Source organism: Symphodus melops, assembly GCF_947650265.1.
Source record: "Symphodus melops genome assembly, chromosome: 6".
NCBI lineage: Eukaryota > Metazoa > Chordata > Actinopteri > Labriformes > Labridae > Symphodus > Symphodus melops.
Genome location: NC_136696.1, coordinates 16,965,186 through 16,983,666, shown reverse-complemented (window position 1 = coordinate 16,983,666; position 18,481 = coordinate 16,965,186). Strand labels below are relative to the sequence as shown.

Genomic DNA, 18,481 nt, shown 5'->3' with positions numbered 1-18,481 from the left:
TTTCTAAAGCAGTGAAACATGACTACTTGTGTTTACCCCCACCCTATCTCTCTCATACACACACAAACGTCTTGCTCCCTCAGCATGGCTCCCCTCCAGCCTCCAGACCAGGTTTTAGCTGATTACCAAGACAGAGGTCTTTGGGAATTAGCAGCTTTGAGCAGTGCTGGTTGGAGGGTTTTTTTTTCCTTTTTCTTATAACAAAATTAGGAGTATCCCTCTGGGAATGGAAGCTGTGCAAGACACAGACAAGGGTGACCTCACACGCACTGAACACCTGAACTTTTCTGCCTACATTTCTTTGTCTCCCTCAATAAAAGCAGGCATCTCGAGAACGAAATGTGAAAAATCATCAACTACACAACATCCGCCTTCTTGATAATAGAGTTTAAGTGAGCTGAAGAGATATATTGCCCCAGGGGTGTGTGTGTGTGTGTGTGTGTGTGTGTGTGTGTGTGTGTGTGTGTGTGTGTGATTGCAGTGAAGTGACGCCCTGTCTGCATCCAGATGTTTCATGTTACCCTCGCGCGCTCTTTGGAGAAGTCTGCTCGCAGGAGAACAGGGAAATCTTAAACGTCCGTGTCATCAAAGGGTTATACGGGCAATAAAAAAACAATGCGTTTTGAGTAAAGAGTTTGGATTTTTATCCAGGCTCGCCTCTTGTTCCGTTCTGAGAATGCAGAGCGGCAAAATAATGACGCTCGTGCTGTTGGAGATACATTTACTCTGTGTGCTCGCGCTGTCTGTGCAGGGTCATGATAGTCCAAACCAGGACAATGGTGAGTTTTGTTTATTTCACTTACCTTTCTTTATGATTTGATATGAAGAATAAACTTAAGAACAAAATTCCCATTATTATAGATGGCACAGTTATTATAGTCCCTGAGAAGATCTATTATTTTGGTTGAAGTGGTATAGTACACAAAAGTTGTCAAAAGTAGGCTTAAAGGGATAATTGAGCAGTAGGAAATATTATTGCTGATATGTTATGATTCCCTTGCTGATTTTGTGGTCTACATGGTAATAAGCCTAACATGTCTACATGTTGTCGGGTATGGATTAATAACAACAATCTCCATATACAGTATAACTAATTTAAAGAGAGGCAGACAGATTCAGGACACTGCATCGTAATTACTCTCATCACAACCCAGAAACTATTGTGCCATCATCTGTAAGAAACAAGCAATGATGACAAAGTTGTGTCACAAATCGGTCTCTGTGTTTTTCTCTTTCACAGTGATTGACCTTCTGGTAGCTCTGAACATGTCCCATCACATCAGTGGCGTATCCAGACTGCAGAGTCCCAGTGGCATGGCATACAGAATACGTCCCAGAGCCCCTCACCTGACTCTTCCTGGAGCATACTCCAGCTTGTTGTACTCCAACCTTCAGGGCAGCATGGGCTTACATTTGGTGATGCATCAGGCATCGAGATCCAGCGCTACTCTTTTTTCTCTCTCCTCTACATCCTCACCCATTCTTCAAATCATCTCCTCTACCCAAAATGAGTCTCTACGGTTCGATTACAAGACTGGAGAAGGAGCTCAGAGCCTTACCAGTCTTTATTTCCCCGGTAGAAACCCCTTCTCCAGGGATGAGTGGGTACAGTTGGCTTTGAGTCTGGAGACTACGAGATTGAGATTTTTTGTGGATTGTCAAGAAGCTGTGGTTGTAGAGATAAAAAGTGAAGAGACACTCAGCCTACAACTGCCTCAAGATGTTGTTATCACTCTTGCCAGCACCCATGGAAGAAAGGACAGCAAATTTAGTGTGAGTTTGTTTTACATTCATTTTACCTAAGCACTCACACTAAAATTGCAAATGACTTCATATTTGCTTTTATTCCAAATATTTTGTGTTTTTGTTTTGGGGCTTCCAATTAATTAACTACAGCCTTTATATGACAGTTTTTGTCATAAGTTTCTGACTTATTTTGTTCACGCTGTTGAGGACATAACTGAAGCTGCTTGAACTTCATTTAAATCGCATTTAAGAAATGTACATGGGAAAAACTACATACATCTACTCTTTCCAAACAACATGTATGTTAAGTAGAAACTAATATATGAGCATTTGTTTCTGCAGGGATATTTGAAGACGGCCGAGATTTCAATGAAAGCATATCCAAAGCGTCCATGGCTCTGTGATGGTGTTGAAGGTGGAGAATTGTTATATTTATATGTGCCTTTATATTACATTTTCATACTCTATAAATTCCTTTATATATATATATATAGTCTATATTCCTTTATATGGAGATACATTCTCTGGAGTTTTCTCAGGAGGTTTATATCTCCTCAGATTATATCTCCTGAACAATGTTTACTAAACCTCAAGGTTGGTCTTAATTTTGATGGGGGTTTTTTTACAGGATGTTTGTTTAAGCTCCAAATGTGTTCTTATATTGATTCAAGAATTATTCATTAAGTCTTTTCTTACAAAGTGCTGCCTTCTTGTTCCAGATGTTCATCCTCCATCTCAGTATGTGGATGCTCGTAGATCAGATTCTCTGACTGACAGCAGTCAAATGTTCCAGCAGGATGCAGCTCCCAGTAAATCTCAAACAAACTACAGGTCAGCAGTCCAAACCCACCATTATCCCCATGACATCCAGAGGGACCAGCTGCTGAGAGCTGTGGTGCAGGGCCCCCCAGGATCTCCTCAAGGGGTAAAGTCTGTTTCTCAGGCGCAGAAAGATGACAGGCTGAAGAAGCTGGAGAGGAGACTTGAGGAGCTGGCTATCATGCTGGACATGGTCAAAACTCAGGTAAAGGTCTTATTTGGAATAAATCCCTTTGTCTGATCATATATGAGTTTTAAGCGATTCAAATTATGAAACCTACAGTATATATTAACATGTTATGCTATTTTTTATTCAGAATGCAGATCTACAGTCCCGTGTACAGTACTTGGAGGGATGTGAGTGTGTGAGGCGACGATGTGTGTGGGAGGGGCGTGAAGTTGATGACGGCCAGCAATGGCAAATTGACCTTAACACCTTGTGTACCTGCAAATCAGGAGAGGTCACATGCCAAGCAACCAATAAAGGTAACGCTGACTGAGCTTCTGACAGTTCCTCTTCTCATTCCCTCCATTTTTCCAACATATTAAGACACAAAAGTGCCTTTCCTTTTGGTGATTTTGGTGGACATTCAACAGCCTAACTGGGTTTTAGACTGGCTAAGGCTATCTGTCCACCTTCACCACTTGTAGACACCCCTGTGGCGCCTGTAAGGACTTCTTCTACAGCACTAGGAACAGCAAAACAACTCTCCTTCTTTTAAAACTTGTTGTCACAAGTGCATGTTTTGTTCAGCGCTCACTGCCTCTGCAAAACAAGGCAAGATTATTTCATTGCATCAAACCATTATACTCAGCATGGACCAACATTTCCTTTGTAAACATGACTCTGGCACCAACATTTGGGAAAACATTATTAAAGTTTTTAACCCTACTGAGCAACATGATCTTTGCAAATATGTTATAAAAGTTTTGAAATGGAAATGAGCACCTAGTTTTACACAGTCATTTTTTAATTACTTAAGCATTTCAACCAATGTTGTTGTCCCCATACTCTAAGAACACTGTTTTGGGTTTTGTTTCAAGTTTCACTGGTTCAGCAGCTGTCTCCTTGGCTCTACGCCTATCACCTGCCCAGACCTCTGTCATCAGGCCCACTGACATGAATTCCCCTAGGCTGTCTTTCATAATGAACAATTATGGATCCTGTTTCAAGGAGTGACAGGATCCAGCTACCAAGGCTGGTAAACACTGGAATTTCTTCCAGAAAATTGTGAATTACAGCATACTGTCCATAGCTTAGAAAGCAGTGATAAGAGTACCCATTGGTACCCATGTACCAACTACACATGTGCTAGCTAAGAGGATTGACAGCTGCATAAAGGATGAATTTGAAAGGTCAACCAATCAATCTTTATTTGTATACCAATCACAATAAACGTTATCTCAAGAGACTTTACAAAAAGTACTGTAAAAGACCATACTCTTTGTTATATTATTCACAAAGACCCAACATTATCACCATGAGCCCAGCACTTAGATACATTTAGCAAAGCTACAGTAGCAAGGAAAAAGTCCCTTTAAGAAGAAGAAACCTCGAGCAGAGCTAGACTCATATTGAACAGCCTTTTGCAAAAAAAAAAAAAACATTGTTGGGGTTGAAAAGCACGATAGAGAGAGATGCAGGCAGGGTGATGAGTCTGTGGAGTGAAATGTCTGAAGGACATTGGTTGTGCAAAGACATAGTAGTCTTGCTATTTTCCGCACACAAATTAAACATAAACAAAATTCTATGACCTTTAACTGTATCGCAGAGGAGGACAACTCAGGAAAACTTAAGTTTTGGCTTAACATTGTACACCTGGATGTTATGTCTAGACTATTCACTAAAGAGGCCTCACTTCTGTCTTCTTAGGTTTCCTATTGTTTCCCAAGTCTGCCTACGTTGTCTTCTCCTGCTCATTGTTTTTTCCGCCTTCATACACATGTTCCCAAAGACAGCCCCCTGTCCTCTATCACCCCCCCCCCCCCCCCCCCCCCACCCTTGACTGCTCTCTCTGTCACTGTCTATGGCGTTTCTCTCATCTTCCTCTTAAGTGATTCTCTATGCACTCCAGATGATTCACACTCACGGACTCACACTCCCGCACACACTTTGATCTCACGCATGCTTGGCTTGTTGGAGGAAATTCCTGTTGGCTGCTGGCACAGTAGGCAGCCTCACTAGCCTCTCTCATACTCTGTGATTATTGCCCTCGCTCCCCCCACCAAACACATTTTCTCTGTCCTTTGAGAGTCTTCATCATAATAATTATCTGCTGAAATGTCCACACTAAGCAAAAAATAATAAGTGACATGGTCCCCGACAGCCTTCATAAAAAAATGCAGCTTTTCTGCTATAGCTATTGGCCTAAATACCTTTTTTTAAGAATAATATTTCTAAGAGACATACAGTAGAATAAAGTTGTCTCTGCAATAATCAGATGCAATGAGTCCTCCAGAAAACGGCTGTTCTTCCATTTACCCCTTTTCCTCCTACAATAAATCTCTCTCAGTGTTAACAGACTTGCCAGTCTTAAATCGCTGGAAGGGTGCAGACACTTGTGTTTATAGTAACAATCCATTAAAACAGAAACACAAAAATTGTGTGTGAGAGTGTGTGCATACAGCATTATAACCACACTGTTCAGTCATTACTGGAAAAAGCAGAGCCAGATGTTCCCCAGTGTAAAGAAACGGTGAAGAAAACCAGCACATGCATTTCCACAGTCCCGCTTTGCTACAATCCAAATTTGGATTCACAAGGGGGATACACAACACTGCCACAAAAGAAAAAAAAAGTGCCTTCACTGTAGCCTGTGTCTTAGATCCAGGATGTGAGCCGGATGGTACCGTTCATAATGTTTCCTACTCCACTGTGGATGGTTGCCAGACATGTACATGCAAGGTAATACAAAAAACATTATTCAATCCTCCTGATTGCTGTGGTCCTCCTCAGCTCATCATTTTCTTTTTTCTCTATTTCCTCTTCTTGAAATCAGGGGGGTAACAGGGAATGCTCTCCCTGCCAGGCACCAGACTGTACACAGAAGGAGAATGTACCTGGAGACTGCTGCCAGCGATGCAGAGGTTAGGGCATAGGGGAAAAGTAATTATAATATCTGTGCAAGAGAAACATGATATTTATTATAATTTCTATCTTAACAATATTACATTTCCAAAAAATGCTTATAGAGTTTAGTGTCTGACGGTCTTCTTACCTATTATACACAAAGTTGGAGACACATTTTTCTTTCTAATGTATTTATATGTCTCTTGAAAAAGGCACCTTCAAAGGTAGGCAACATCTTATCCATAAAGTAATGAGATGTCAAATGTGTTTACAGGCTGCGTCCATTCTGGTGTTTCGTATGAAGATGGAGCCCAGTGGAGGCCTGCAGAGAAACCCTGTGATGTCTGCTACTGTTTGGTTAGTCATATTTTGACTGGCAGCTTAACCTTTCATCTTTTCAATCACCTTCATCTGAATTAGTTTTGTTCTCTTCTCACACCAGGAGGGTCATGTTCGCTGTGAGAGGGAGCGGTGTAACACCCCTTGTAAAAACCCAGCTGCCCCTCCACACAATGCATGCTGTCCAGTTTGTCAAGGTGGGCTTTATTGATGTAGTGTAGCAGTGTGTGCAGCATTCAGAGACCTGCAGAGTCATTTTTGCATTTCTCTCTTGTAGGGTGTGGCGTAAACGGTCATGACTTCCCCAATGGAGCTGTGATACCTACTGGAGACCGTTGTCAAGAGTGTATATGTGTGGTAAGTCGGATGAATACATTCTTTGGAGATCTTTTTTTTTTTAAGGTTTATCTTGAGTAGATATCTCCCCCTGCAGAATGGAAATGTGGCTTGTTCCCCCCTCCCCTGTCCCGCCTCATCTTGTCGAAACCCAGTGCATCGTGCAGGAGACTGTTGCCCACGGTAACTAACCTGCCTCACCTGATTTCTGTTGTTTACAAGCCAGCATTTATGCATCTTATTCATTTCCTTCTTTGAATGTACAGGTGGTATATGTGTAAGATGGCCCATTTTGAAGTGCAGATGAGAGAAAGTTTTGACGTTTTTATGTTGTGTTTTTAAACCTGTAGATGTGAGCAGTGTGAGTATGAGTCAGAGGTGTATGTAGATGGACAGAAGTTCTCCTCCAGGATAGACCCCTGCCTTCACTGCACCTGCTCAGTGAGTTCAGACTGGAAAAGTGATCTTTTTTGGATATGTGATGTTCATATGACTGGACTGGACTCGGTATGTTTTATTGCTGTTTTCCGGCTCAGAGGTTTGAGAAAACATGTTCAAACCTATTGGACCTTATGAAAAATGTTGATAACATTACAAACATGAGATAAAAGGTTCAATATGTTGCATTTAGTGACATCTTGTGGTGAGATTGTAGCTCAACATGATGAACTCTTTAAAATATTACTCTTTTGCGCTGAAGATATAAAGAAAACATATTTAAGCAACACCATTTTTTTTTTTTTTTAAATCAAGAAAACGTATTAATTTATCTTCCATTCATGCAAATCTATTCTTCCTGGTCCTATGAGTGTTCTAACAAAATGTAGTCAAGAAATTAGTTTGGCTGAAGACATTTGGGTCTTGTTAAAACTCACTTACACCATGACCATATCAGTTGTTCATTGGCCTGTTAGATCTATTTGGTCTAGCTTAATTTTATTGGTTAAAGATTTACTGTTTCAATTACTTCTTCTGTGTTCATCTGTAAGGCTGGTCAAGTGTCTTGTGAGCGTTTTGATTCATCATGCCCCACACTACAATGCAGCCATCCAGCTAAACGCAAAGGAGAGTGTTGTCCCACATGTTATGGTTAGTTGTTTTATGTATTAATCAAATTAAGCAGTTTCCTACTTTTTTTTTGTTAAATAACTTTTGCCAACTATCTCTGGAGTTCTTTTATACTGATCAACTTAAAGAAAACTAAAATAGAGTTTGTATTTATTTTCACAGAATGTGAATATGACAGGAGAGTGTATGCTGATGGAAAAGTATTCACTCCTGTTGGAAGTGGACCCTGCCTGCAGTGCAGGTGTAAGGCTGGAAATGTGATTTGCCACGAGGAGAAGTGCCCTCCTGTGCAATGCTCCAATCCAATTATAGACCCACATCTTTGCTGTCCAACATGCAAAGGTAATAACTCACACAAAACACAGACAGAACACACATTTGTGGTTGCTAAATAAAGGTATGACAATTCCCCTTTTTCAATTGTAGTTTGTGTGTTGGAGCGGGAGGAATATGAGGAGGGCTCCAACTGGAACCCTGAGGGTCCTGAGGGTCACTGCTCCAGATGCACCTGTGTAAACGGGGAGACTGTGTGTACACAGACACAATGCCCTCCTACTGAGTGCCTGCACCCCACCAAAACCACTGGTAAGTATGTGTGTGTATGTGTGTGTGTGTGTGTGTGTGTGTGTGTGTGTGTGTGTGTGTGTGTGTGTGTGTGTGTGTGTGTGTGTCTGAGCTTGCTTTTGTGTTTATCCTGCAGTACCCTGCCACATTTCTTCCCCCAGGCTCCTGTTGTGCAGTATGTGAAAGCTGCACCTATAACCACCGTATCTATAGCAACGGACAGAGGTTTACAACCCCAGACCAGCCGTGCCACATCTGCACCTGTCAAGTAAGCTCATATATTATAATCTAGGTTAGTCCCATTGAGATCAGAGATCTCTTTTTAAAGGGAGACCTGTACTGTACTGTTGGCCTAACCATACGCTGATACAACCTCGTCTTCTCTTCTTAGCATGGCAGTGTGGCGTGTGAGGGAAGACCCTGTCCTCCTCTCAACTGCTCCAACTCACACACACCACCTGGAGAGTGCTGCCCCAAATGTCCAGGTACTCAAATTCACAAACAGATTTAATTTGTACACATTTTTGCAATAGACCCTTTTCACAGTTATTTCTGTTTAACTTAAGTTGGCATTTTCTCAGATTGCTCCTTTGAAAATCGTGTCTTTGTGGACGGAGAGGCTTTCCCTAACCCCGTGAGTGTGTGTGAGGAGTGTAAGTGTGTGAGTGGCAGGATTGACTGTCACCAATCACAATGCTCTCATCCTCATTGCAACGCACCACTACCTGGAACATGCTGTCAGAACAACTGCAACGGTGACAAAACACTAGTTTGTTAACCATTTAGTATCTATAAATATGAGCTATCTAAAAATGACGCACAATCTCTCTCTGTTAGGCTGCAGCTATGCTGGGAAAGAGTATCCCAACGGACAGGAGTTCCCTCATCCCACTGACTCGTGCAGGACATGCAGCTGCATCGTAAGAATAAGCAGTGTCAGAACATTCCGTTCCTGCTGTGCTGATATCTGTGTTCTTCATGAAGCAGGTTTTTATATATTTCAGTGTGTCTGTTACAGAATGGGAATGTCCAGTGTTTAATGAAGAGGTGTCCACTGCTACACTGTTCCTCCCCAAATGTGCTGCCTGGAGACTGCTGCCCCCAGTGTCCGGGTAAGAATGTGAAAGAGAGGGTAGAGAAGTGTCTTGCATATTGCATGGAACAATAGCGGAAATGCCAGGATAAAGTGACCTTTAACTTAAAGTTCTATGAGAGGTTATGTGCTGGAGTGTTGCACACGATTATGAAGTAATGATTTTAATTTTACACTTGCCCGAGAGCCTGAAAAGTGCTGTGTGATTACACATAGCAACGAGTGTTCATACACACCCATGACAGAGTGCACATACTGCTTAGCAAACAGGAAGCTGGGGTCTAAATATATATCCACAATTTTTTAAAGCTAAAGCAACCCATACAAATACGTACTATCACATCCCTTTCTCTGATTTTCTCTTCAGCTCCTCCATCCGACTGTGTGTATGAGCAAAGACCCTACAGACATACTGAGCGTTTCTACCATCCAACTGACAGCTGTCGATCATGTGTGTGCACCAATGGAAATGTACACTGTCAACGCAAGCCCTGCCCCTTTGCTGCATGTTCTCACCCCATCACACAGGAGTGCTGCCGAACCTGCGAAGGTAATGCTTCCCTTATGCCATATTTTCCAAAAAAAAAAAAAAAACTCTGAAAATGAAACATAGTTTGTCAGTCACATTAGAAACTGCACTATTTGTAGTTTAATCATGTTTCTATTATTATGTTTCTCTTTAGGTTGCCTCTTTGAAGGTCTAGAGCGAGCTAATGGGGAGACATGGGACAACCCATCTGACCCATGTGCAGTGTGTGTTTGCCGTGAGGGCTCTGTCCGGTGTGAGAGAAAGCGCTGTCCATCTTCCAATTGTAAACACCCTGTCCAGAGACAGTGCTGCCTATCCTGTGATGGTGAGTGGTCTGATTCACTTTCCAGAGAGAAATGGATCAGTTTCTGAAGAGGAAAGAAAGCTTTTATCCGTTTTTGGAGAGGAGATATTTTCTAAAAGGTTTTCTTTTTGCAGGCTGCATGTATCATGGTACAGAATATCCGGATGGCACAGAGTTTAGTGACAGCACAGATCCATGTAGTGTGTGTTACTGTTACGGAGGGGAGGTGGTCTGCACAAAGATACCCTGTTATCAAGATTGCAGCCATCCTTACAAACCGCCTGGACAATGCTGTGGCGAATGTGAACGTATGTCAATCAAAATCTTACTATATTCTCAGTTTCAGTTTGTTCATTGTTTCCTTACATTTTGACAAAATAATGTTTTTTTAAAACAGGCTGCTTCTATAACAACGCTGTCCTTACAAATGGACAAACAATCCCAGACTCAGGAAACCTGTGCTCTGAATGTACCTGCAAGGTAGCATCACCACACACACACACACACACACACACACACACACACACATTCACACACACTTTCCTGCTGATTAATCTCTTTAGACATCATATCATGTTTATCTCTAAAAGAGTGGTTCAGTGCGATGTGGGAAGAAGACGTGTCTAGCAGCTTTCTGTCCCTACCCGGTCACCAACCCCTGTGGATGCCCTGTCTGTGAAGGTACCTAGTTCATAACACGTCCAATTTATTGTTTAAAGAACAAATCAGTAATTTCAAGTTTCACTCTTTGTCTAGGTTGTCATTTCCAAGGTAGGAATTATGTTGATGGACAGACGCTTCCAGGTGGCCGGGACGAATGCCAGGACTGCACATGCTCAGTGAGAGAGAGAGGGTCTACAAAAAGTTTGAGGCTGCTGTCTTCCTTCACCCGTACAGCTTCTTATCTTTTTGTCTTTTTACAAAGAAAGGGGAAGTGGTGTGTGCAAAGCGAAGATGCCCTGCTGTATTGTGCTCCCATCCTGCACTGGATGGCTGCTCATGTGGAGAGTGTGATGGATGCAACTTTAATGGACGAGGCTGTTTTAACGGAGAAAGGTTTCCACACCCCTCAGACCACTGCCAGATCTGCTCCTGTTTGGTACGTTCACTGACACGTTTTCAATGGACACTAAATGTTTAAAACTAATAAACTAGCAGGATAACAAGATAATTGGAAACCAAAAGAATTACATTCAGATTCAGACATCTTTATTTATCCCAGAAGGGCAATTTCGTTTTACAGCCTACTGAGCCGAGTTGTCCTGTTTGTCAGTATTTAGCTGATGTTACAGTTGAAGACCAAAGCATGTCAAAGTCAGTGTGATAAAAAATTAATCAAAAAGTGTTTAGTTAACAGAAATGATGAAAACATGACCAACATGGGTTTTTTGAAAAGACTATGTTGTTCTGAAAAGTTTGCTTCGACAGAAGTTTTGCAACTGTGATTTGAATAGCAGCAGTTAAAATGTATGGACTCTACTCTTTTTGCATAGAACGGTGGTGTTGTGTGTACCCATAAGTCTTGTCCCAGTGTGTCTTGTGTGCGTCCTGTGACCCCTGCTGGTGAGTGCTGCCCTGTGTGCTCAGGAATTTGTCTCCATCAAGGGAAAGAGTATCAGTCCGGCTCGTCGTTCTCTTCGCCTTCTGATCCGTGCTCGTCATGCCACTGTCTGGTCAGTCAGACAAAGATTAAAGAGAAAAAAATACAAACAAATTTAAATAGCCTGATTAAAGCAAACACGTCTTCTATGTTGTTTTTCTTTTATCTGCATCTTTTGGTCAGAACGAAGTGGTGAACTGTCAGAGGAGACCTTGTCCGGTCCAGTGCTCCCACCCAGTCCCTTCAGATACATGCTGCCCAGTCTGTGACTCCTGTTTGTATGAAGGTGTCATTCACCCTCACACTCACACCTTCACAGCCTCTTCCAACCCCTGCCAGCGCTGCACCTGTGTCAGAGGAACCGTCACTTGTATGCCACTGGTCTGCCCTCCAACCCCCTGCATCCGACCAGTTACCAAGCCAGGACAGTGCTGTCCTGATTGCACAGGTTTTTCTTTACTGTTTGCGTCGACATTTTATTCTCTTTATTTACCGTGCACAACAATATTTTTTTTATCTAAATGAACCAAGTCTCTGCAAAAAAAGTGAGAATTATTACTTTGACGCACAACATTATTAGAGCTGTTCTTTTTCAATTAATAGAGTGTCTTCTTAAGATTCTCAACTTAAAGCATGTACAAAATATTTGTGCTTTTCTTATCATAAAACCAGTCTTTCCAAAAGGAAGAACTAGTCATTAGCAAGATGATAAAAAAGCTTCTGTAATATACTGTTTGAAAAAAACCCTACTTCTTGGATGTCTTGTTGTTTAAACCTCAAGGAAAAACAAATAACTTCAGAGAACTTTTAAAAGTACTTTTGATAACTAAAGTCAATCAATCAATCAATCAATTTTTGTTCACAAAAATCACATCAATCAAATCTCCTGTTGTTTCATCATTTCCTGTCTTTTTTCTCAGGATGTACTCTTGATAGGCAGCAGTTTAGTGATGGGCAGACGTGGACCCTGAGCTCAAACCACTGCACCACTTGCATTTGTCAGGTCAGACTCTCTCCCTCTTTTCCCTTATATTTGCATCGTTCCTTTTGTTTTAGTGCTTAAAATCTGCATGTCCTTCAGGCAGGTGAGGTACAGTGTGCGTCTCCTCAGTGTCCCAAGCTATCTTGTATGCATCAGGTGACAGATCCAGGAACTTGCTGTCCTCGCTGCAGAGGTAAACAGATCACTGAATACTCAAGTCACAAGAGGAATTAGTGTAACCACTGATTGCATTTGTCCCTCAGGTTGTGTGTATGGAGGAGAACAGCACACTGAGGGCAGTAGCTGGTTTGCAGAGTCCACCCCATGTATGACCTGCATGTGTGTGGATGGGGTGACCACCTGCTCTGAAGTCCGCTGTTTGTCTCCCTGCATGAACTTCATTAACGTGCCCGGGGAGTGCTGCCCTGTGTGTGCTGGTAAGCAAATAGACGTTGTGTTTTTATATCATCCGTGCCATTCTTTTTGGTGCATAATGATCTTCATTTTTGTGTGTTATTGTTTTTGATAGACTGTGTATTCGAAGGACGTGTCTACGGCCCAGGCGACAGCTTCTATCCAGCTGGTGACCCCTGTCAGATCTGCACTTGTGAGGTAGAAGACACATCTGACAAGTGTTAACCAGAACATTTTATGTTAAACACGTTTTATTTCTTTTTTTAAGACTAACTGATAAAACTTGTAGTTTCTAAAACATCAAAACTGGAAGCAAAGGATCACAGAGCCCACGTATTTAAAGTAGCTGAACTCATCAGTCCAAAAGTAAAAAACAATCCATTTCAAACAGCAGAGAATATTTTCACATTTTGAATCTTAAGGATTATTAAATTACCCCAAGGATTGATACATTGTCAACATGTACTGATTTATTGTGAATTATCAATCATTGTGCTTCATTTTGAAAAATAAAGTATTATTATTGAGAAAAACTATGGAAAGTGCAGAGGTCATACTAAAAACAATTACTTGTAAACATAGGTGATGCCGGATGGAGAGCAACATCTGAGGTGTTACCAGAAGCAGTGTCCCAGCCTGGTTGACTGTCCAAAGAGCAACATCTTGTTTTCTGGACCAGACTCCTGCTGTCCTGTCTGCGCACGTCAGTACTAAACTGCATTCATTGATACACTCTAACATGTCTGCGCCTTCTGTAATGACTGTATATGTTTGTATGTTTAGAGCCTCTCAGTAACTGCACGGCTGCACTGATTGGCAACGAGGTCTTGGCAACAGATGACCCTTGTTTTAGCTGCCAGTGCAAGGTACAAAAAGAAGGATATGTTTGTATTTGTTTCAAAATGAAGTGCCACTTAGTGATTCATAATTTTGACTGACACGATAAGACTGACTGACAGATTGTTGTAGACTGTAATGGAAACCCTCATAACAGTCACATTTTAACAGTAGAGCAAATGAGTAGGAAAGTTGTAGTCATAAAAAAAATGTTGTTTACCGTGTGTTTGTGTGTGCGTGCATGTGATTCAGGACCTGACATGGACCTGCTTACACCAAACCTGCCTCCCACTCACCTGTCCTCGTAATGAACAGTTCACCCCGCCAGACTCATGCTGCCCTGTGTGTAAAAGTGAGATAACAACAACTGTTCTGCATTTCAAATTTCAAGTTACTGTTATTAGCATACACTTTGACGGCTCTCCTGTGTTTCACACAGATTGCGTGATTGAGGGCCAGGACCGCCGTGTCGCCAATGGCAGCAGATGGACTGACAGCGATGACGACTGTGTCACATGTACTTGTAACGTGAGTTTCACAAAGATAAATGTGTGTGTGATCCAATACAAGACGGTCCAATACAAGATGATCCATTGGAGCAAATGTGAACTCAAGAGAAGTTTTAAAATGAACAAAATAACTGTAAGACTTTTAAAGAAACAATACATGCTTTTTAATACAGCCTGTATGTCTAACATACAGGCTTTTTAAATATTTTTAAGGAGTGATTTTTCAAAAGACACTAGACAATGGATTTAGCCTACTTTTTATGTGCTTCCTCTTCCAGTTGGGTTATATTGAGTGCAGCATTGAGGAGTGTTTATCTGCTGTCTGTCTGAATGGCCAGAAAAAAGTAAAGATTCCAGGGAAATGCTGCTACGAATGCCAAGGTATAACTTCCAACCCAAATAAAGAGAATATGTCGTACTGTTGATCCAAGTATTTTTTCAGCATGGCTCTTGTTTGTATGTCTTTGTAATATAGACTCAGTGACATCCTGTTTGCACCAGGGGACAGTGTATCAGTCTAATGAACGGTGGGACGTGGACGAGTGCACTAGCTGCACATGTGTGTCTGGAGACGTGCACTGTCACAGTGAACGCTGTCCTACACTCACCTGTGCAACAGTCAGTATAACAAACACACAGTCGCATACTCACACACTTTCACAGTGTTTCGTCATTGTCTTAAAAGTTCCCATGATGCTTCGGTCAGTCTGTAGTGGGACTTTAAATATCTGTAATTTCCCATCAGTGTTAACACACCAGCTTCAGACTTAATTTTGACACAGATGTTGATTTTGCTTGCTCTGAGACTTCTAATAGTTGTGTTTTTTTGTTTGTTCTCAGGACGAAATGCCAGCAATTGTCCCTGGTTTGTGTTGTCCTCACTGCCTTCCTCGTCCAGCCACCTGCATTGCCTTTGGCGACCCTCATTATCACACGTTTGATGGGCGCATGTTGCACTTTCAGGGAGCATGCACATACGTCCTGGCGCAGGACTGCAAGGGAGGGGACTTCAGGTGAGAGGGTTGTCTTCAAAGCTAGTTATTTATGCTCATAATAAATACGCTCTCCAACTGTTGATTTGTTCTTTTGAAAAAAAAAATTGACAGCTTCAACCATCCTTGCATTCTGAAAGATCCAAATAAAACAGTCTTAAGGAGAAAAAATTCACCTTTTATTGATGTACTTTACTTGATGTACTATTTATCTCTACTTATTACTCAACTATTATGGATTAGTATTCGTTTGGTTTTAAAGGCCCTCAAAACCTGATAGGATTCTTCATATAACTGATGGGTCTTCGAATAGAAAAATGTAAGCTTCAGAGACTTTAAGGGGTCACAAGAGAGGAAAACTAGGAATAACAATACTACAGTAACTTTAATAAACATTCAAGATTCTTTGAACTTGTAACTTTCTGTCAACAAATATCTAATATTTGCATTCAACCAGTTTTGAATCAAAAAGAGAAATTCACGTCTTTCTTGAAAAAGAAAAAAATGTCTCTTTTATGTGACCTTTCTATTACTTTTCAAATGACTCATAATTAATGTTCAATGACTCCTCTTCATCTGTTCAGTATTCATGCCACTAACGAGGATCGAGGTCGTAAAGGAGTGTCCTGGACAAAAGAGGTGACTGTGTTCATTGGAGACATGACTGTGCAGCTACTTCAGGACTGGGTTGTAAAGGTTTGTGTGTTCTTCTGCGGTAGATGATCTTTTATAGTCATAGTCATAGTACAATTTGTGTTCTGTGTCTTCTCAGACTTTTTTTTGCTCCCTAGGTGAATGAGGAGGTTGTGACTTTGCCGTTCCTTAGTGAACCATACATCTATGTAGAACGACAAACCAACACAATCTTACTCAACACTAACATTGGGCTGAAGGTAAAGTAAATGCTCATTGTCTTTCTGAATATCATATCTATAATACCAACAGTATAGGCACTCCCCTGTTTGTTGTTATGACACCCTCTGGACAACCTTTAGGTGCTGTGGAGTGGCCGTTCACATCTTGAAGTGAGTGTGCCCGGCTCTTATAAGGGCCACACATGTGGGCTCTGTGGAAACTTCAACAACTATTACCAGGATGACCTTCGAATGCCCAGTGGACGACTCAGCCTATCAGAGGCGGACTTTGGCAACAGCTGGAGGGTAAAATAAACACAAAAAAGGAAAAAAAATAATACAAGAAGCACATTTTCCCTTTAATTAAAATTTCATGCAAACCAAAAACTCCTTGTCATTTTAGGTCACAAATGGAAGCCACTCCCTCTCTTCCTGTCGTCCTGGTGAGAATGTCGACCCCTGTAAAGATGCAGGTTACCAGGCCAAGAAGAGTGCTAATGCACGCTGTAAGGTGCTAAAATCGGCTGTGTTTAAGTCCTGCCATCGCGTGGTACCACCAGAGCCCTGGTACGGTGCATGTGTGTACGACCTCTGTGCCTGCGGGGCAAATACAGATGAGTGTCTGTGTGACACGCTGGAGGCCTACGCCAGTCAGTGCAGAGAGGCTGGAGTCATCCTGCAGTGGAGGAGCCCATCACTGTGTGGTAAGAGAATCACACTGGCCCAAAGAACATTTTCTTTTTATTCTGCTTTGTAAAATGAGCATCAGGTGGGAGAAAGTGAGTAAAGGTTAGGACAATTTTAGATGTTTCAGTACATGAGAGATTTCTGTATTTGTGTTTTTCTCTGCTTCCTATTTTAAAGTGAGACTTAGCTCAGTTAAAATTAATGTCACAAATTGAAAAGTAATGGATGGAAAATGTTTCATATCCCAAGAATAAATCTTCCTCAGAGTGAATAACTAGCCATTAGTATCATGCTTTATCATCAAAGGCCTAGATTTGATTATCCATGTTGGGGGGTCTCTGCAAGAGTTCAGGAAGACAACCCTATTTTGGACAATACAGCCCTCTCTCTTGCTTAATGCGATGATTGGGAAAGTATGGTGTAAATCAAAGAAAAGTATGAAATTTGACTCAAAAGTGTTGTTACTCAGTTGAGAGAACTTGCATAAAAATATGTGTAATAAGAAATAAGATATTTTTTATTTCAGCAACACAAAACTCTTCAGCAAAATTATGTGACGCAGTTTTCTAAAACTACATTGAAAAGCGTATTTTCTCTTGATGTATATATATATTTTAGACTTCTGATTTCTTATGGTCACCAGTTTTAGGGAACCCGTCACGGTCAAAATGTTAACAGCCTCTTTTTGTTTCCTCTCTGTCACTGTCTTCCACAGCTGTGGGTTGTCCGGTGGAGAGGGGCTTTGTGTTTGATGAATGCGGTCCACCATGTCCTGTAACCTGCTTTAACGCCAATGTACCACTGGGGGTGATTGAGAGCCACTGCTTCAAGCCCTGTGTACCAGGCTGTCAGTGTCCTGCAGGACTGGTTCTACACGACAACTACTGCATCCAGCCAGAGAAGTGCCCCAAGATCATTCATGACAAAACCTCATAGAGCTTTCATTTTTCCCATGAACACTTACCTGCACACACACACACACACACACACACACACACACACACACACACACACACACACACACACACACACACACACACACACACACACACACACACACACACACACACACACACACACACACACACACACACACACACACACACACACACACACACACACACACACACACACACACACACACACACACTGATAATCAACAATCCACTGCAGGTCTGTGTACTGTTACTGTATTCCAAGTTTGAAATATAAACATTTCTCAACAGATGAACCTCTGTAACCTGTGGATTGCACACGTGACTGAAGTGAAATACTGCATTTTACTGTTTTTATAAAAAAAGTATTCTATGTAGCACTGAATATTTATACTGTATTACGCAGAGATTTGTTATCAGAATAGGGTTTGTTCTGTGTGTTTCACACATGTATGACTACAATATTTTAACAGTGTTGTGTTTTATCAAGCGTCGCTTTACTGTACAGGTCTATTACAGCACTGTGTGATGTCTGACTATCTCTAAAGTAAGCCACATAATCTCAGGTTCTTTTTGTTTTCCATGTTCATACAAATAAATCAAAGTTTTCATAAGACTTGTGGTATTTCATTAACTGTTCACATTGTCTAAATGAACAAGACACAAGTATGATCTGTAATGTGTTATTTTACAGGTCTGTGATATCCTAATTATTTCATACAATGTTGATTAGAGATAATTCATGGGATCTTATACAATAGGTACAGTTTTGGGGACAAAGTTCAGTTCACTCACAGTTAAAT

The 18,481-nt window shown here is 41.4% G+C and overlaps 1 protein-coding gene across 1 annotated transcript; it reads left to right on the top strand.

Annotated features, from left to right (window-relative positions):
* Positions 1-522: 522 nt before the first annotated feature.
* On the top strand, positions 523-18,260 carry kcp (kielin cysteine rich BMP regulator). Its single transcript, XM_079347232.1, has 45 exons — positions 523-779; positions 1,241-1,773; positions 2,089-2,161; positions 2,466-2,770; positions 2,883-3,051; positions 5,391-5,470; positions 5,565-5,652; positions 5,910-5,992; positions 6,078-6,171; positions 6,252-6,331; positions 6,408-6,493; positions 6,661-6,751; positions 7,300-7,399; positions 7,541-7,720; positions 7,805-7,963; positions 8,104-8,210; positions 8,334-8,427; positions 8,524-8,697; positions 8,780-8,862; positions 8,961-9,054; positions 9,403-9,585; positions 9,719-9,889; positions 10,003-10,176; positions 10,266-10,348; positions 10,459-10,549; positions 10,625-10,707; positions 10,794-10,967; positions 11,362-11,541; positions 11,652-11,916; positions 12,389-12,471; positions 12,550-12,643; positions 12,714-12,887; positions 12,980-13,062; positions 13,447-13,567; positions 13,648-13,730; positions 13,954-14,053; positions 14,141-14,229; positions 14,489-14,591; positions 14,686-14,828; positions 15,051-15,223; positions 15,787-15,898; positions 15,994-16,095; positions 16,198-16,362; positions 16,460-16,760; positions 17,459-18,260. Exons 1-45 carry the CDS (start codon positions 677-679, stop codon positions 17,677-17,679), a joined length of 6,327 nt encoding a protein of 2,108 aa, XP_079203358.1. The 5' UTR covers positions 523-676; the 3' UTR covers positions 17,680-18,260.
* The last annotated feature ends 221 nt before the right edge of the window (positions 18,261-18,481 follow it).